Source organism: Ananas comosus, linkage group 15 (assembly GCF_001540865.1).
Source record: "Ananas comosus cultivar F153 linkage group 15, ASM154086v1, whole genome shotgun sequence".
Classification (NCBI taxonomy): Eukaryota; Viridiplantae; Streptophyta; class Magnoliopsida; order Poales; family Bromeliaceae; genus Ananas; species Ananas comosus.
In genome coordinates, this window is record NC_033635.1 from 1074572 (window position 1) to 1087060 (window position 12489).

At 36.8% G+C, this 12489-nt stretch overlaps 2 protein-coding genes and 1 long non-coding RNA gene across 4 annotated transcripts; 2 read left to right on the forward strand and 1 right to left on the reverse strand.

The window, feature by feature from the left end:
• On the reverse strand, positions 3512-4496 carry LOC109721472 (protein PHYTOCHROME KINASE SUBSTRATE 1-like). The gene has a single exon (XM_020249125.1). It carries the CDS (start codon positions 4220-4222, stop codon positions 3512-3514), a length of 711 nt encoding a protein of 236 aa, XP_020104714.1. The 5' UTR covers positions 4223-4496.
• LOC109721227 (origin of replication complex subunit 6) lies at positions 6185-8903 on the forward strand. Of its 2 annotated transcripts, XM_020248702.1 has the most exons (10): positions 6189-6503; positions 6605-6651; positions 6742-6846; positions 6939-7019; positions 7124-7235; positions 7346-7408; positions 7557-7644; positions 7769-7851; positions 8356-8449; positions 8557-8903. In XM_020248702.1, the coding sequence occupies exons 1-10, from the start codon at positions 6312-6314 to the stop codon at positions 8637-8639; spliced, it is 948 nt and encodes a 315-aa protein (XP_020104291.1). In that variant the 5' UTR covers positions 6189-6311; the 3' UTR covers positions 8640-8903. The 2 variants fall into 2 exon arrangements, with proteins under 2 accessions (XP_020104290.1, XP_020104291.1); XM_020248701.1 differs by having other exon boundaries at positions 6185-6503; positions 6605-6846.
• LOC109721231 lies at positions 9174-12305 on the forward strand. The gene is made up of 8 exons (XR_002219174.1): positions 9174-9379; positions 10041-10300; positions 10487-10556; positions 10658-10771; positions 10863-10927; positions 11398-11458; positions 11665-11721; positions 11839-12305. It is a non-coding gene; the product is annotated as an uncharacterized LOC109721231 (long non-coding RNA).

Genomic DNA, 12489 nt, shown 5'->3' on the forward strand with positions numbered 1-12489 from the left:
ATGCTGTGGTCTATCCCAACAACGATCTCGCACGCGTGCTCGCACGAGTGGTAGTGATTGCTTCAGTGTATTGAGCCCAAAAAGACGAACAGTGATACTGTTTCTATCTGCTTCTTCTCGAAGCTGATAACTACTGGGAGTAAATGAAACAAGCAATTAATTCGACGTGTCCAAAATTATTATTGGCTCTTACAACTATTGAAAATGATGATCCTGGGCCCGGAAACTGCTTGTCCATGCACAGGGATCGTGTACCAAATCTGGAACATACAAGATTATCACAATACATCCATGCATCAGCACCAATATTAAATTGGCTTATTATTTCATCCCCAGTTGTAAAACCAATTCTGAACCATTCATGCTGTTTTTAATTAGTTGTAGATGCGTTTCAAAAAAGTTACACTTCTGTCCACTTTCTGATAGCCGATATAGATTGAATGGAATAACATAATCATTTAAGACAGGATTCACAATCTGACTTTTCTGTTTTAAAATATCAATCAACTTTTGAGCTCATGGAAGGCGCTTCATTGAATTGCTATTTTCTTTCTTTTTTTTTGTATTTGTACTTTATTCAATTTTATTTTTATTTTTATTTTTATTTTTATTTTTATTTTTTGGAGGCTCTGACTGTCTTCACTATCGATGTTGAATTTATTTTCTATTAATAAATGAAGTGGATAGTTTACTATTTTTTTCTCAAAACAAAAAACCATTTATAGTAATAAAATTATTCTTAATTTTGATAATATTATTGTAGAGTCAGTACTGAGCTCTCTTAGTTTCAAAAAAATATCCAAAGTTCGAATTTATTATCCTCATTTTCACTGGTCACCACTCCTCGCACTCTCTCTCTCTCTCTCTCTCTCTCTCTCTCTCTCTCATACACATTTGTATACTCTGGAGAGTGAAGTTTCAACAGAATATCTATAGTGCGTTCAAAATTATTAATCGTCCTCGTGTGGGAGGTTTGCGTACTATGAAACATATTTGATGTATTTATACAAAGTTTAGTGTATGTATTTGTTCAAGCTTAGATAATGGTATAAGAGATTCAATTATGGAACTTACGAAAGAAAATGAAATGATGTTTCATAGTAAGCAAACGACAAAAGACAACACAAAAATAATATTCACAGCAAAAATAATATTATTATATATGCTCAATCTCCATTGACAAAAGTCAAAATTCGTTATAAATTTTTAATTTCAAAGATAAACAAAAAACCAGCCTAATAAAAAAATATATATAATAAAACACTAAGGCTGCATTTTATAACAAAATAACTGAAAAAAAAACTTTTTCCCCTTGTATTCTGCCAATTACAATTGCATTTGACATAAATATATTTGGATCCAAATGAATTATTTCAAGTTATTATGAAATAACTGTTGACGGTTTTTTCTTTCTACCCTTGAAATAGAGCTATTATTTAATTTATCGATCCTTTGTCTCGCTTTTTACGTAACATTTTAATAAACTGTATATCATACCTTTTCACTATTCTTCATTATTCTTAAAGTTGTGATCAATTAGAGGATATTCTCAAAATAAGAAGATATTCCTAATTTAATGGTAGAAACTCATTAAAGAGCTATTCCTTCGTATTTGTGAAATAACCGTTATACTCTAAAAGCTTAAACTATTAGAGAACGGTGTTTAAACATTTTTATATTTAAAACTTCCGCTCACGTCCGGGTTCGAGACTTTTTAGTCGGCCCATAACGTGGGCTAGAATTAAATGGAAGGAAATTAATATGTTAGGAGTCTAGCGTGATTTGAACTCAAGACTTCCTGCTCTGATCCTATATGAAACAACCGTTATATTCTAAAAGTTTAAGCTATTAGAGAATGGTGTTTAAATATTTTTATATTTAACAGTATCCTTTAAAATAGGGCTATTATTTGATTTATCCTGTCTTCTCGCTTTTCACTCCACCATCTCCTATCTTTTTGCTATTCCTAAGAATCCACTCTCTCCTACCCTTTCACCCTTCTTTATCATTCCACTCTCTCCTACCCTTTCACTCTTCTTTATCATTTTTATGGCTATATTTGGTTAAGGGATATATTTGGAAGAACAAAAGAGATTTTTTATTTATACCCAAACACCAATAAACGATGATGGAATACGTTGTTCTGGTTCATGTCTATTGTTTTTTGTAAAAAATATTCCTTTCTTCATTTTATTATATAAATAGATAAGTAAATAGATAAATATTTTTGGATAAATAGATAAATAAATACGTCATTTCTCTCTTTATTTTTGGATATCTTTCAAAATATTTCTGGATAAATTCGAATATAAATTTATTATTGTTCTAGTTTATATTAAAAATATTTTTTATTCTCGAAACTATAAATGTTATCCCCAAAATTTAGTTTTTGAACGAAACAAAGCTTAAAAGAGAATAACAATTAATACATAATTTTATGTATCAAACCAAAAATATGATATTATTCAAAAAAATAAAAATAAAAATATCTACACATTCAAGAGTCCGGCTACTATACTCTTATGAGTACGATCGTCCTTGTATTCATAAGTTGTTTTCGATGATAGAGTTTCCGAATCGATGATCTATACCGTTAAACATTATCTAGAACATTTAAAATTTATAGAAATCAAATTTTATAATTTTTCGATATAATTTACCTTACGATCAAAAGATTACAAAATTGACAATTTTTAACGGCCGGTATGAGATAATTGATCATAAAATTGACAATTTTAACAGCCGGTATGAGATACTTGCAAGTTTAATGGTGTAAAAGAGTCGGAATATGTTGAATTTTTGATAAAAAATTCTATTCACTACCTAAATAAAGATCAATAACTCCGATCTTAAATTGAAGGATCTAATCATCCATTTTTAAGATGTTGTTTGATTTTGACCGATCATTTTATACCCACTTGATGGACTTTATATTGATTTCAAAAAATTACAAAATTTGTTTTCTAGAAATTTTAAATATTCTAGATCATGTTTAACGGTATGAATCGTCGATTCGAAAACCCCAACATTAAAAATAATGTATGAGTGCAAAAAACTTTATACTCATAAGAGTATAATAGCCCTAGCTACTCCACATTCAAATATTATTTCATATATATCCAATGCACCTAGAATACACTATCTATCATCACTCATCATTCTTATCTCCCCGCCTCACCCCCGGCCAAAAAGAAAAAATACCAACAAACTAATCCTTAAAAAAAAAAAACTGTGCAGTCTTCTTTTTTTTTTTTTTTTTTTTTTTTTTTTTGTTCTCTCATTTCACGACAGTTTCTCTAACTAATCTAAAATCATTATAATTTTCTGCATATATTTTATTTAAAATAAGATACCCAACCAAAATGAAGTTTTCACGAAATAGTTGAGTGGAATTCACTAACTCGATCTCGATCCTAGCGCATGTAGAGCGCCGGCCGAGCCTGCACACGCGAGATCGCGACGTGCCCGGCGGCGCCGCCGTGCTGACGCGCCAGCCCCATCTCCATCTTCTTCAAGCTCTCCATCTGGTACCGCTCCACTCGATGCTCGCCTCGCTCGGCTCGTACGCCGTCGTCGGCGCCGACTCCGTGAACCGCCCCGTGTTCGTCGATATGCTCTCGAGCTCGAACAGCTCCGAGCTCGACTCGCTGCGCACGTCGTCATCCTCCTCTTCCTCTCCGTTTTTAAATCCGCTCCCAACGGTCACTTTTCCCGCCACGGGATTCAAATTCGGCGGGAAAGAGAGAGCCTCCTCTCTAAGCCCGAGCCCGAGCCTCTCCATCCGCAACTCCCTCACAATTTGCTCTTTCGCCTCGGCGATTCGAGCCTTCTCGCATTCCGCCTCCACTTCCACCGCGTTTCTCCCCGAACACGAGCACCGGAAGACGCCGAGGAACTTCCTGCCGCGCGGCTTGTCGGGAGGCGGCGGGGTCATGTCCCGGCGGCGGCGGTCGCGTAGCAGATTACTCCGGCTGTTGAAGCTCGCTTCCGAACTCGTCGTGCTCTTCGTCCCGGACTTCGACTTCGCGCTCGGCGCTTTCTCCTCCGTCGCCTTCTTCGCTCTGATCTTCTCGGCCGCCGCGCGCTCCAATTCGCCGTCCATCACCCCGCTGAAGTACTTCTCCGCGCCGAATATATCGATCTCGCCGTCGTCGGCCTGCCGTCGGTTCGAAGCGGTGAGGTAGGAATTGAATGAATCATCTTGGGGATTGATTGAGGCCATGATGAAGAAGAGTGAGCGGTGAGGTTGGTGGAACTGTACTGTGGCAGAAGATGAGGCTCGAATCTTGGGGGGTGGGGGTTTAAATAGGCGAGGAGGGAAAGCGAAGGATCGAGGTGGTGGAATCCATATCGATGTAGAGAAACAGTTAAAAGATAAGCCGGGGAGGAGAGGGGAAGGGGAAGGGGAAGGGGTTCTGTGTTGAGGATGGAAGGGTTAATGAGGGCCAGGTGTTGTTAGTAGGAGTCGAGGGGGACGCTGTAGCTATTTAGTTGGAGACTCAAGGGATCAAGGGACCACACAATAGCATAGGGTACATAATAATTTGTGCAATTGTTAGATAGTGATAGGAGAGCTTGAAATTCTTTTTTGAAAAAAAGGATGATTGATTTGGTGGAATAGTAATGTTCTTATCTTGTGTGAACATTATTTGTACCTTTTCTATGTGTTACTTATAGGAGTCCATTTAATTTTTTCAAGTTTGAAGTCCTTGCCTCACTAGAACACTCTCATTAAAACATATGAATTGGATCGCGGTATAGAATGTGAATGGTGAGCTTATTAGCTGGATAATAGTGAGGGACATATCACATATATATATTTTTTTCAAAACTCATGCAACTTATGCTTTTGCAAACTATATGATTTATAAGATAAAACACTTTATTATTTTGTTTATTCTATATTTATGAAAAACCGAGATTGAAAAAAAAACATAGAAATGCTACAAGCAGGAGGATTTATTAAAACTTGTTTTTTTTTTCTTTTCCGTTTGTAAGAATTAAGTGGGATTTTTTTCACTTCGATCTTCTCAATTTAAAGAGCCATATGATTGAGTGCACAAATGGGCCCAATTTCCAGGCCTAAGCTGGGAATTCATTAATTGGGCCTTCCCAGCCTGATAGGCTGATAGCACCGTGGGTACGTCCGCATCGCCCAGGCTTGGTCCAGCGAAGGAGAGTCGTAGTCGTTTGTGTTCTAGACCCGGTCCATTAGACTTGGTAGATCTCAGATGAAAGACCCATTAACAAATTGGTTTGCTCCTCAACGAGGTGAAGCACTATGTTTAGTTAGGCTGCAGCTTCGTTTGAGATTGCGGGGAGATTGCGTTACATGCGGTGAAAAATGACGATGGAAAAATACCCTGTTTGTTTTCGTACGTATTATTGTGTTCCGCATATCGCGATGAGTTGATTACAATATATTTTCGACAGTTCCACCGGAGAACGCAGAAATATATCCCTATATATTTTTTCTACAACTCCATTTTATCTAATAGTGTTAAATAGAACTCAATAAATCACTATGTTTAATTTTCCAAAAATTATTGCATGGACCAGAGTCTAATAAATTGAGATATCTGAAAAAGTAAAAAAAAAGAAAAAAAGAAAAAAAAGAAAACTGAGCTCTTAATCCCATATAATATGAATGGTACATTATTTAAAACTGCTGATATTTCAAGGTTATGATCACATTTAACTATTACATTAATTTTTTTATATTTAATGCGCACTGCTAGGTAGTATTAATTTTTTTTAATTTATTTCTTAACTTCTATCTTTTTTATATTTCTTTAATTATAAATTTTTTAAAAATTTATTGTCGGCATGATCCGAGTCCAAAACTCCAACAAGTAGGAGCCTCAGACTCCATCCAATATTTTTATATGAGACCCCACCAGACAAAGAATATAAATCATTACTCTACATTAATTCTCTTTTTATTTTTTATTTTTGTTTCAATTTTATCTTTATTTCAAAAAGAAAAAAAAGAAATGAAGTTGACCTAAAATTAATATATATTTTTAAAATTTATCTTTTTTTTTTTACTTTATAAATAAATAAATAAATAAATAATGGCTAATTAATTAATTAATTAATTAGTTAAAAAAATCTGGATGGGAGCTCACGATGGCGCCGCGTGGCCGGGCGCCCACGCGGCGCCCATCAAAGCGGGCAACTAATGCAAATTTTTTCCCCGCCGAAAAATTTTGGCGCCGGGTCGCGAAGAGCGTTCCCGCCACCTCTGCCCCGCCAAAATCTCTCCCCTCGTTTTCTCTCTCTTCCTCTCCCTCTCCCTTTATCCCCTTTCCATGTCAAAATATCACAGAGATCTCACAGATCCCATTCCATTCCCATTCCCATTCCCGTTTCTATCCTCGGCCATGGACATCTCCTCCATTGCCGCAAAGCTCGGTCTCTCCACCTCCAAACCCCTCATCCGCAAAGCCGAGGAGCTCCGCCGCCTCTCCGATGTCCAATTCGACTCCTCCATCATCGGCGTCGTAAGCTCTCTCCTTCCTCTCTCTCTCTCTCTCTCTCCCTCCCTGATCTATTCCTTTTTGATCAAATTGTTTTGATCTGAAATTGGTTGTATTTGGTTCAGGGAGAGGTGTGCAAGGCCATCATTTGTTTGGAGATCGCGGCCTCGAGGTTGTTTATCATGCACATCAACTGTTTGACATATTGTCTTTCAGGATTTCGGCGGCATTTAGAGCTGAATTTTTGGATTGGGTTTTGTAGATTTCAGGTGATATTTGATCGACAGAGCGCGATAAGATTGAGCGGGATGTCGGAGAAGGCGTACATGAGATCCTTCAATGCGATGCAGAACGGTCTTGGAGTCAAGTGGGCTCTCTTCCGTCTTTAGCGTATTTGTGTTTGTTGAGAAGTTTGTAGTGAACTTATGTTGATATCCTTTGATGGGTTTAATTTTGCAGGGCTACTTTGGATGTTAGAGAACTGGGGATTCAATTTGGTTGTGTTAGGTTGATTCCTTTTGTGCAGAAGGGATTATCTTTGTAAGATTCTTTCTTTGTAATTCATGTGTAAGATTATGATGGTAAATTTATCTTTGATTGGATACATTCATATTGACGTGTGATCATCTGATGTTGGATTTCAGATACAAGGACCGGTTCCTAGCCGCATTGCCGGCTTCTCGTCGTGCTAGCACGGACTTCAATCGTCCTGTTTTTACTGCTGTTGCTTTCTATTTATGTGCAAAAAGGCATAAGGTAGTTTGATAAGATTCACTATTTGATTGATCAATTTTTTATTTATATAGAATTTAGAATGTTTATGCAAGCATTTTAATTCTCTCTTTTTTTTTTTGATTTCCTTACAGCTTAAGGTGGATAAGTTTAAGCTAATAGAGTTATCTGGTACATCTGAAACAGAATTTACTACTGTAAGTAATGATATGTTTGAGTATTTGCTATTGTATTTATCCCTGTGTTTGCACCATATATATCATAATCCAAAATTTCAATTTGTCTTATGTTTTTATTTATTTCTGCTGATATTTATATAATATTTAATCTTATTTTCTATTTCAGGTCTCAACTTCTATGACTGACCTTTGCTTTGATGTTTTTGGGGTTTCCAAAGAAAAGAAGAATCCAAAATCAATTAAAGGGCATAGAGGTAACTTTGTTTTCCTCACAATGGGTGATTATTTGCTCTTAATTTTTTTTTTGTACATTACACATCCCTATATATAGCTTGGCCAGCTTCTACTGGAGTTCTTATATCAACTTTTTAATTCCAGAGCTTTTAGATTCATTGCCCTGCAAAAGAAGACGCGACGATGATGAAGCATTTTCTGATGATTCCTCTGGAGACGAGAAAAATGTATTTACTATTCTTTGATCACTAATTCATACCATGTTTCTTTCCTAGATCAAAAGAAAGCCTAGACATGACAATATAAGAAAGTCCCCCTGAGATCTGGTGCTGAAATGAAGTCATTTTGTTTAAGCTCTTCCTATTTGTGAATTTAGTGGCCATTTATAGAATGTTATTGTTTTTGTAAGCCATGTTTTGCTACTCAAGACTCTTACTATGGGTGCATCAGATTTCATAAAGCATCGACAGTGGTCATTTCTTTATGTAAGCATTTCATTGTCGCCGCAAATAATCTAAAACTTGTGAATTATGACCAGAGTTTAGATGCACAGTAGGTAAATTCTAAAGCTAATACTAGCGCGTGGAAGTTCATAACCTAAGATAAGTCTACATAAAGCCACATAAGCCCTGTCGTTTTGTTCTATTTATTTGCTCGTCCTTCGATCCTTTCTCCTTTGTTTTTCTTCTGATTGACCATCTTATAATTTAACTAGTTTAATGCACATTCAGATGTCGTGTTACAAGAAGCACAAAAAGATGCAGAAACAGGCTTATGAAAAGTGGAAGTCCTCTGTTCTTTCCTCTAACAATCAAAGCAGGACAGGTAATATTTTTTTTCTTACCTTTACCAATAGCATGGCTTATTATTGTTATTATTATTATTATCAGCAGTGTCTGAATCTTTAACTTATGATTATTATTTTTTAACAGCTCCTCTCAGGCCAAGAAAGCAAGCCCGACTTAGCTTTACGAAGAAATCTTCGGAGCTGATTGCTGTTGAGGACACTGCTTAAGTTACCGAATTATGCAGTGCAGTGCCATATGAAGCACTTCCTCTGTTCAGATTTTTGACTAGGAGTCTTCGATGTTTTGTAATTAGATTAGTTTCTAATTGTCTACAAAAAAGAGGAAGCATCTGAACAGATTTTTGATTTTTGTAATTAAGCTCTGTTTTAACGAGTGGTCTCTTCTAATTGTCAAGCTACTGAGAGTCTGAGATTGTCTTAGTTGATTGGTGTTTCTGATCCAAGTTCATATAGGATATTTGATTATTTCTACTTTTGTACCAGAGTTTACTAACTTATTATATCCTGAAAATTTATGTACAAAAAAATTACAAATTTTGAAATGTATTAATTAGACATCAATTAATCTTAAAAATTAACGGAATGAGAAAAATATTGATTTATAAATTTAATGAAGTTTACTTGAGCACGCCTGGTTGGCAGTTTCTGGGGAGGTGATCTCACCGGTACAAGGAAACGTATAAATTGGTGCTCTCCCCTTCGCACATTTCACTGTTCCCTTTCGTCCCCTTCTCTCTCCCTCTTTTCTCTTCGCCTCGCCTCGTCCCACTCGATCTTTAAGGAAACCCTCTAGGGTTAGGGTTAGGGTTAGGGTGAGGGTGAGGGTGAGGGTGAGGGTTTTTGAAGGGAGGAGATCGAGACATTTGAGGCGAGGGTGGAGGATGGCGCCCAGGAAGGGAGCGCCATCCACTCGGGAACTGCAGAAGATCCTCGACAAGCTCGATGAGGTCGCGCACTCTCCGATTCTTGATGTGTTTGTGTTCATTAATTTCTAAGATCGAATTCCAAATTATATATCGGAATTTGTTTTCCATATGCTTGCTTGCCCTTATGATCAGATTGCTAGGTTTTTGTTGGCGATGGAGGGTTCTTGGAATTTGATGTTGTGGTTTAATTCTCGCTCAATTTGTTTCCCCTCTAAAGCTCACAACATATCTGGTCTCATTCAAATGAATTTTGGGATTTTCCGGATCCCGATCATTTGAAAACAAACGTATCTGGTCTCATTGCTGTGTTGTGAATCTTGTAATTAACGATTTTTAGAATTTATTAGCCCAATGGGGGAAGACCAGTAAAATATAGATATTGTTGTGTTGTGAACCTTGAGCATATATTTATTAGCGCGTGTTTGTGCGTGTATGTGTATGCAATGTCATGTCCATTTGTGCTTGTGCACGCTTCTGAGCTCGCGAGTGCATGCATGCTCTCTCTACGCATGAACACATACGCATGCACACGAAAATACACATTAAAGTAGTTTCTATTCTTACTGCAAAAGGTTATATATTTATGTTTTGTTATGATATGCCAAGATAGTGTGAGTGTAGTTTATAAACTCAATTGTTCATGTGCCCAAGACCTATTCTTTTTTCGGCTTCTTGGTTACAGCTCAAAAATGAAGAAGCAGACAAAATTTTTGAGGTTGAACAGAAGTATGTAGACATAAGAAGAGCTATATACAAGCGGCGGAATGAGATCATCAGATCTATTCCTGACTTTTGGTTAACTGCAGTATGTGCTTAAAACATGTTCGTGTCGATGTCTTTGATAAGGAGAACACTCATGCGATTTATTTCCTGGATTATCCCTCTGGACAGTTTCTGAACCATCCGTTAGTTTGTGATCTTCTCACTGATGATGACCAAAAGGTATGAATCCATTACCGAGCAATTGCATGTACAGTTTCAGTCTGACTATATCTATTTCTTTTTTTTCTTTTCTTTGTTTGATATTGTACTTTTAGATCCTATTATATTTCTCTTTTTTTCCTTTTTTTTTATTTTTTTGCTGAATTGATGTGATGATGAATATTCGAAATTTTCGTTATGCTGTAGATCTTGAAGTACCTGATTTTGTTTGATGTGGATGACTATAAAGATAAAAAATCAGGCTATTCCTACACTGGTGAGTTTTTCTTTTTAGATACTCTTTCCCCATAACTGGTCTAATTCAACAGATTCTATTCCCTAACACTGTTTTCTTGAGTTGGTTTTTGTGATGATCAGAAATTTTCCCCTAACCCATATTTTGAAGATGCATGCCTGAGAAAAACATACATATTTCACGATGACGGAATAGTCACTATAACTGGTGCAACAATTAAATGGAAGGAGGGGATGGTAGGGGCAATTTCTCATATTCATTTTTGCGACCCTGGAATAGACTTACTTGGTTCAAATTCTTCTAATTTTTCTTTGCTGCTGTCTGCAGTATACAGGAAATGATGATATTCGTGAGAAGAATGATTGCAAAAAAGTCTCCTCTCATGTATAAAGGTTGATTTCTGTGCCTGCTGAGTCGTGAAACCATTTGTATAAGTAGCTTTTCACATCATTCCACTTCCAGACTTCCAGTCTCTAGTTTGTTTGGCTTATATACACATATTTTGGTAATAGTCAGTGAAATGAATGTACTAGTTTTAGAATATGCTCAGTTTATGGTATGTTGTATTTAGCTCTCGTACTTATCTACTAGTAGGAAAGAGAGTGATTATACAAGCTTTTATCACTTACAATCTTATGCAATAGTATGCATTAATAATTTCCAAATCACCACGAGTTAAGCATTGCTTTTCTGGGCAGCTAGTATATTAAGATTATAACCAATAGATGCAGTCATTAATGTGTATTGTGTATTAAAATGCTTGCATACAATATTTCATTTAGTTATCTACATATTGAATTGAACTGTTGTACTACTGGTTTGCCAGTATAATTTATTTTTTGTGGTTCACTTCATCACGCAGCTTCTTTGGCTGGCTTAGTAGAACTCAGCAGCTAAATGTCTTGGAGTGGAATGACGATAAGGTGAGAGTTGTTTGTTCTAATTTCTCCATTTCTTGCAGAAACGGTAGTTTCTACATGAGCCTTCAGGTTTCATTTTAATTGATTTTACGACAAAATCGGTGATGTCTCTTCTTCTCGATCACATATTTCACATGAGCAATTACTAGTCCTAGTAAAAGTAGTAGAAATAGGCTGTATTAGTGTTTTTACCAACCACGAATATGCAGGTAGCAGTGATTGTCAAGGAAAATTTGTGGCCAAATCCTTTGAAATACTATAAAATGGTGAGTCTAGTTGCTTGGTTAGCAATTCTGTGATGGTTTCCAATTCATTTTTCTTCTCCTTCCTTTCTTTTTTTTTGCTTTTGGTTTGTGGCACTCTCCTGTTTCAACTCATGTCAGGAAGCTGAGGAGGATGTTGAACGAGATTAAGATGATGCTAATGTAGTGTTAAAGGACTCCGATCACTACTTGATCGGCTAAGTTGATTCTCGGAAGGAAATGCTGCTCCCATGGCGAGGATTATTATGAGCATGAAGGTGGTTGAGAGGACGTTTGCCAACGACGGGCACTAGGTTTTCCCTTTCTTCTCTTCTCTCGGGTGATAATGTCAATGAAGCCAAATTTGCTAATGATGTTATCCGTTTGATTTACTTATACTTCCCTTCGAACGGGAGGTACGAGCATAAATTCTCCGTGCCGTCATGCCTTCTTTGTTCCTGTTTCTCTGGAACTGCTGTACAGTACAGCCTACTATTGCATTTTTGGTCGATCTTTCAAGGACCAGTGAACATGTAATTCCCACTCTAAGATTTTTGAAATACACCACTCAACTATTGGCTTTGGAATGCTGCCTAGGCAACTAACGAGTTTTTGCTGTCAAAAGCAGGAAATAATAACTTGGAGAATGCCAGACGAGCTCCATTAGCATATCCATATGCCCCTGCCCCTGCCCCTGCCAGTGCCAGCTAAGGAAAATTGTTGATTGATGCTGGCGACCAGCAAAAGCTTGATCTTGATTGGTTATTGACTAGTAGAACGGAAGATGAAGAG

Bases quoted from the DNA above. Each gene is read 5' to 3' on its own strand.
- LOC109721227 (XM_020248701.1), top strand. From the start codon at position 6,312: ATGTCAAAATATCACAGAGATCTCACAGATCCCATTCCATTCCCATTC. The intron at 7,020-7,123 runs GTAAGATTCTTT...GTTGGATTTCAG, and splicing joins GTGCAGAAGGGATTATCTTT to ATACAAGGACCGGTTCCTAG. The intron at 8,450-8,556 runs GTAATATTTTTT...ATTTTTTAACAG, and splicing joins TAACAATCAAAGCAGGACAG to CTCCTCTCAGGCCAAGAAAG.
- LOC109721472 (XM_020249125.1), bottom strand. From the start codon at position 4,222: ATGGCCTCAATCAATCCCCAAGATGATTCATTCAATTCCTACCTCACC.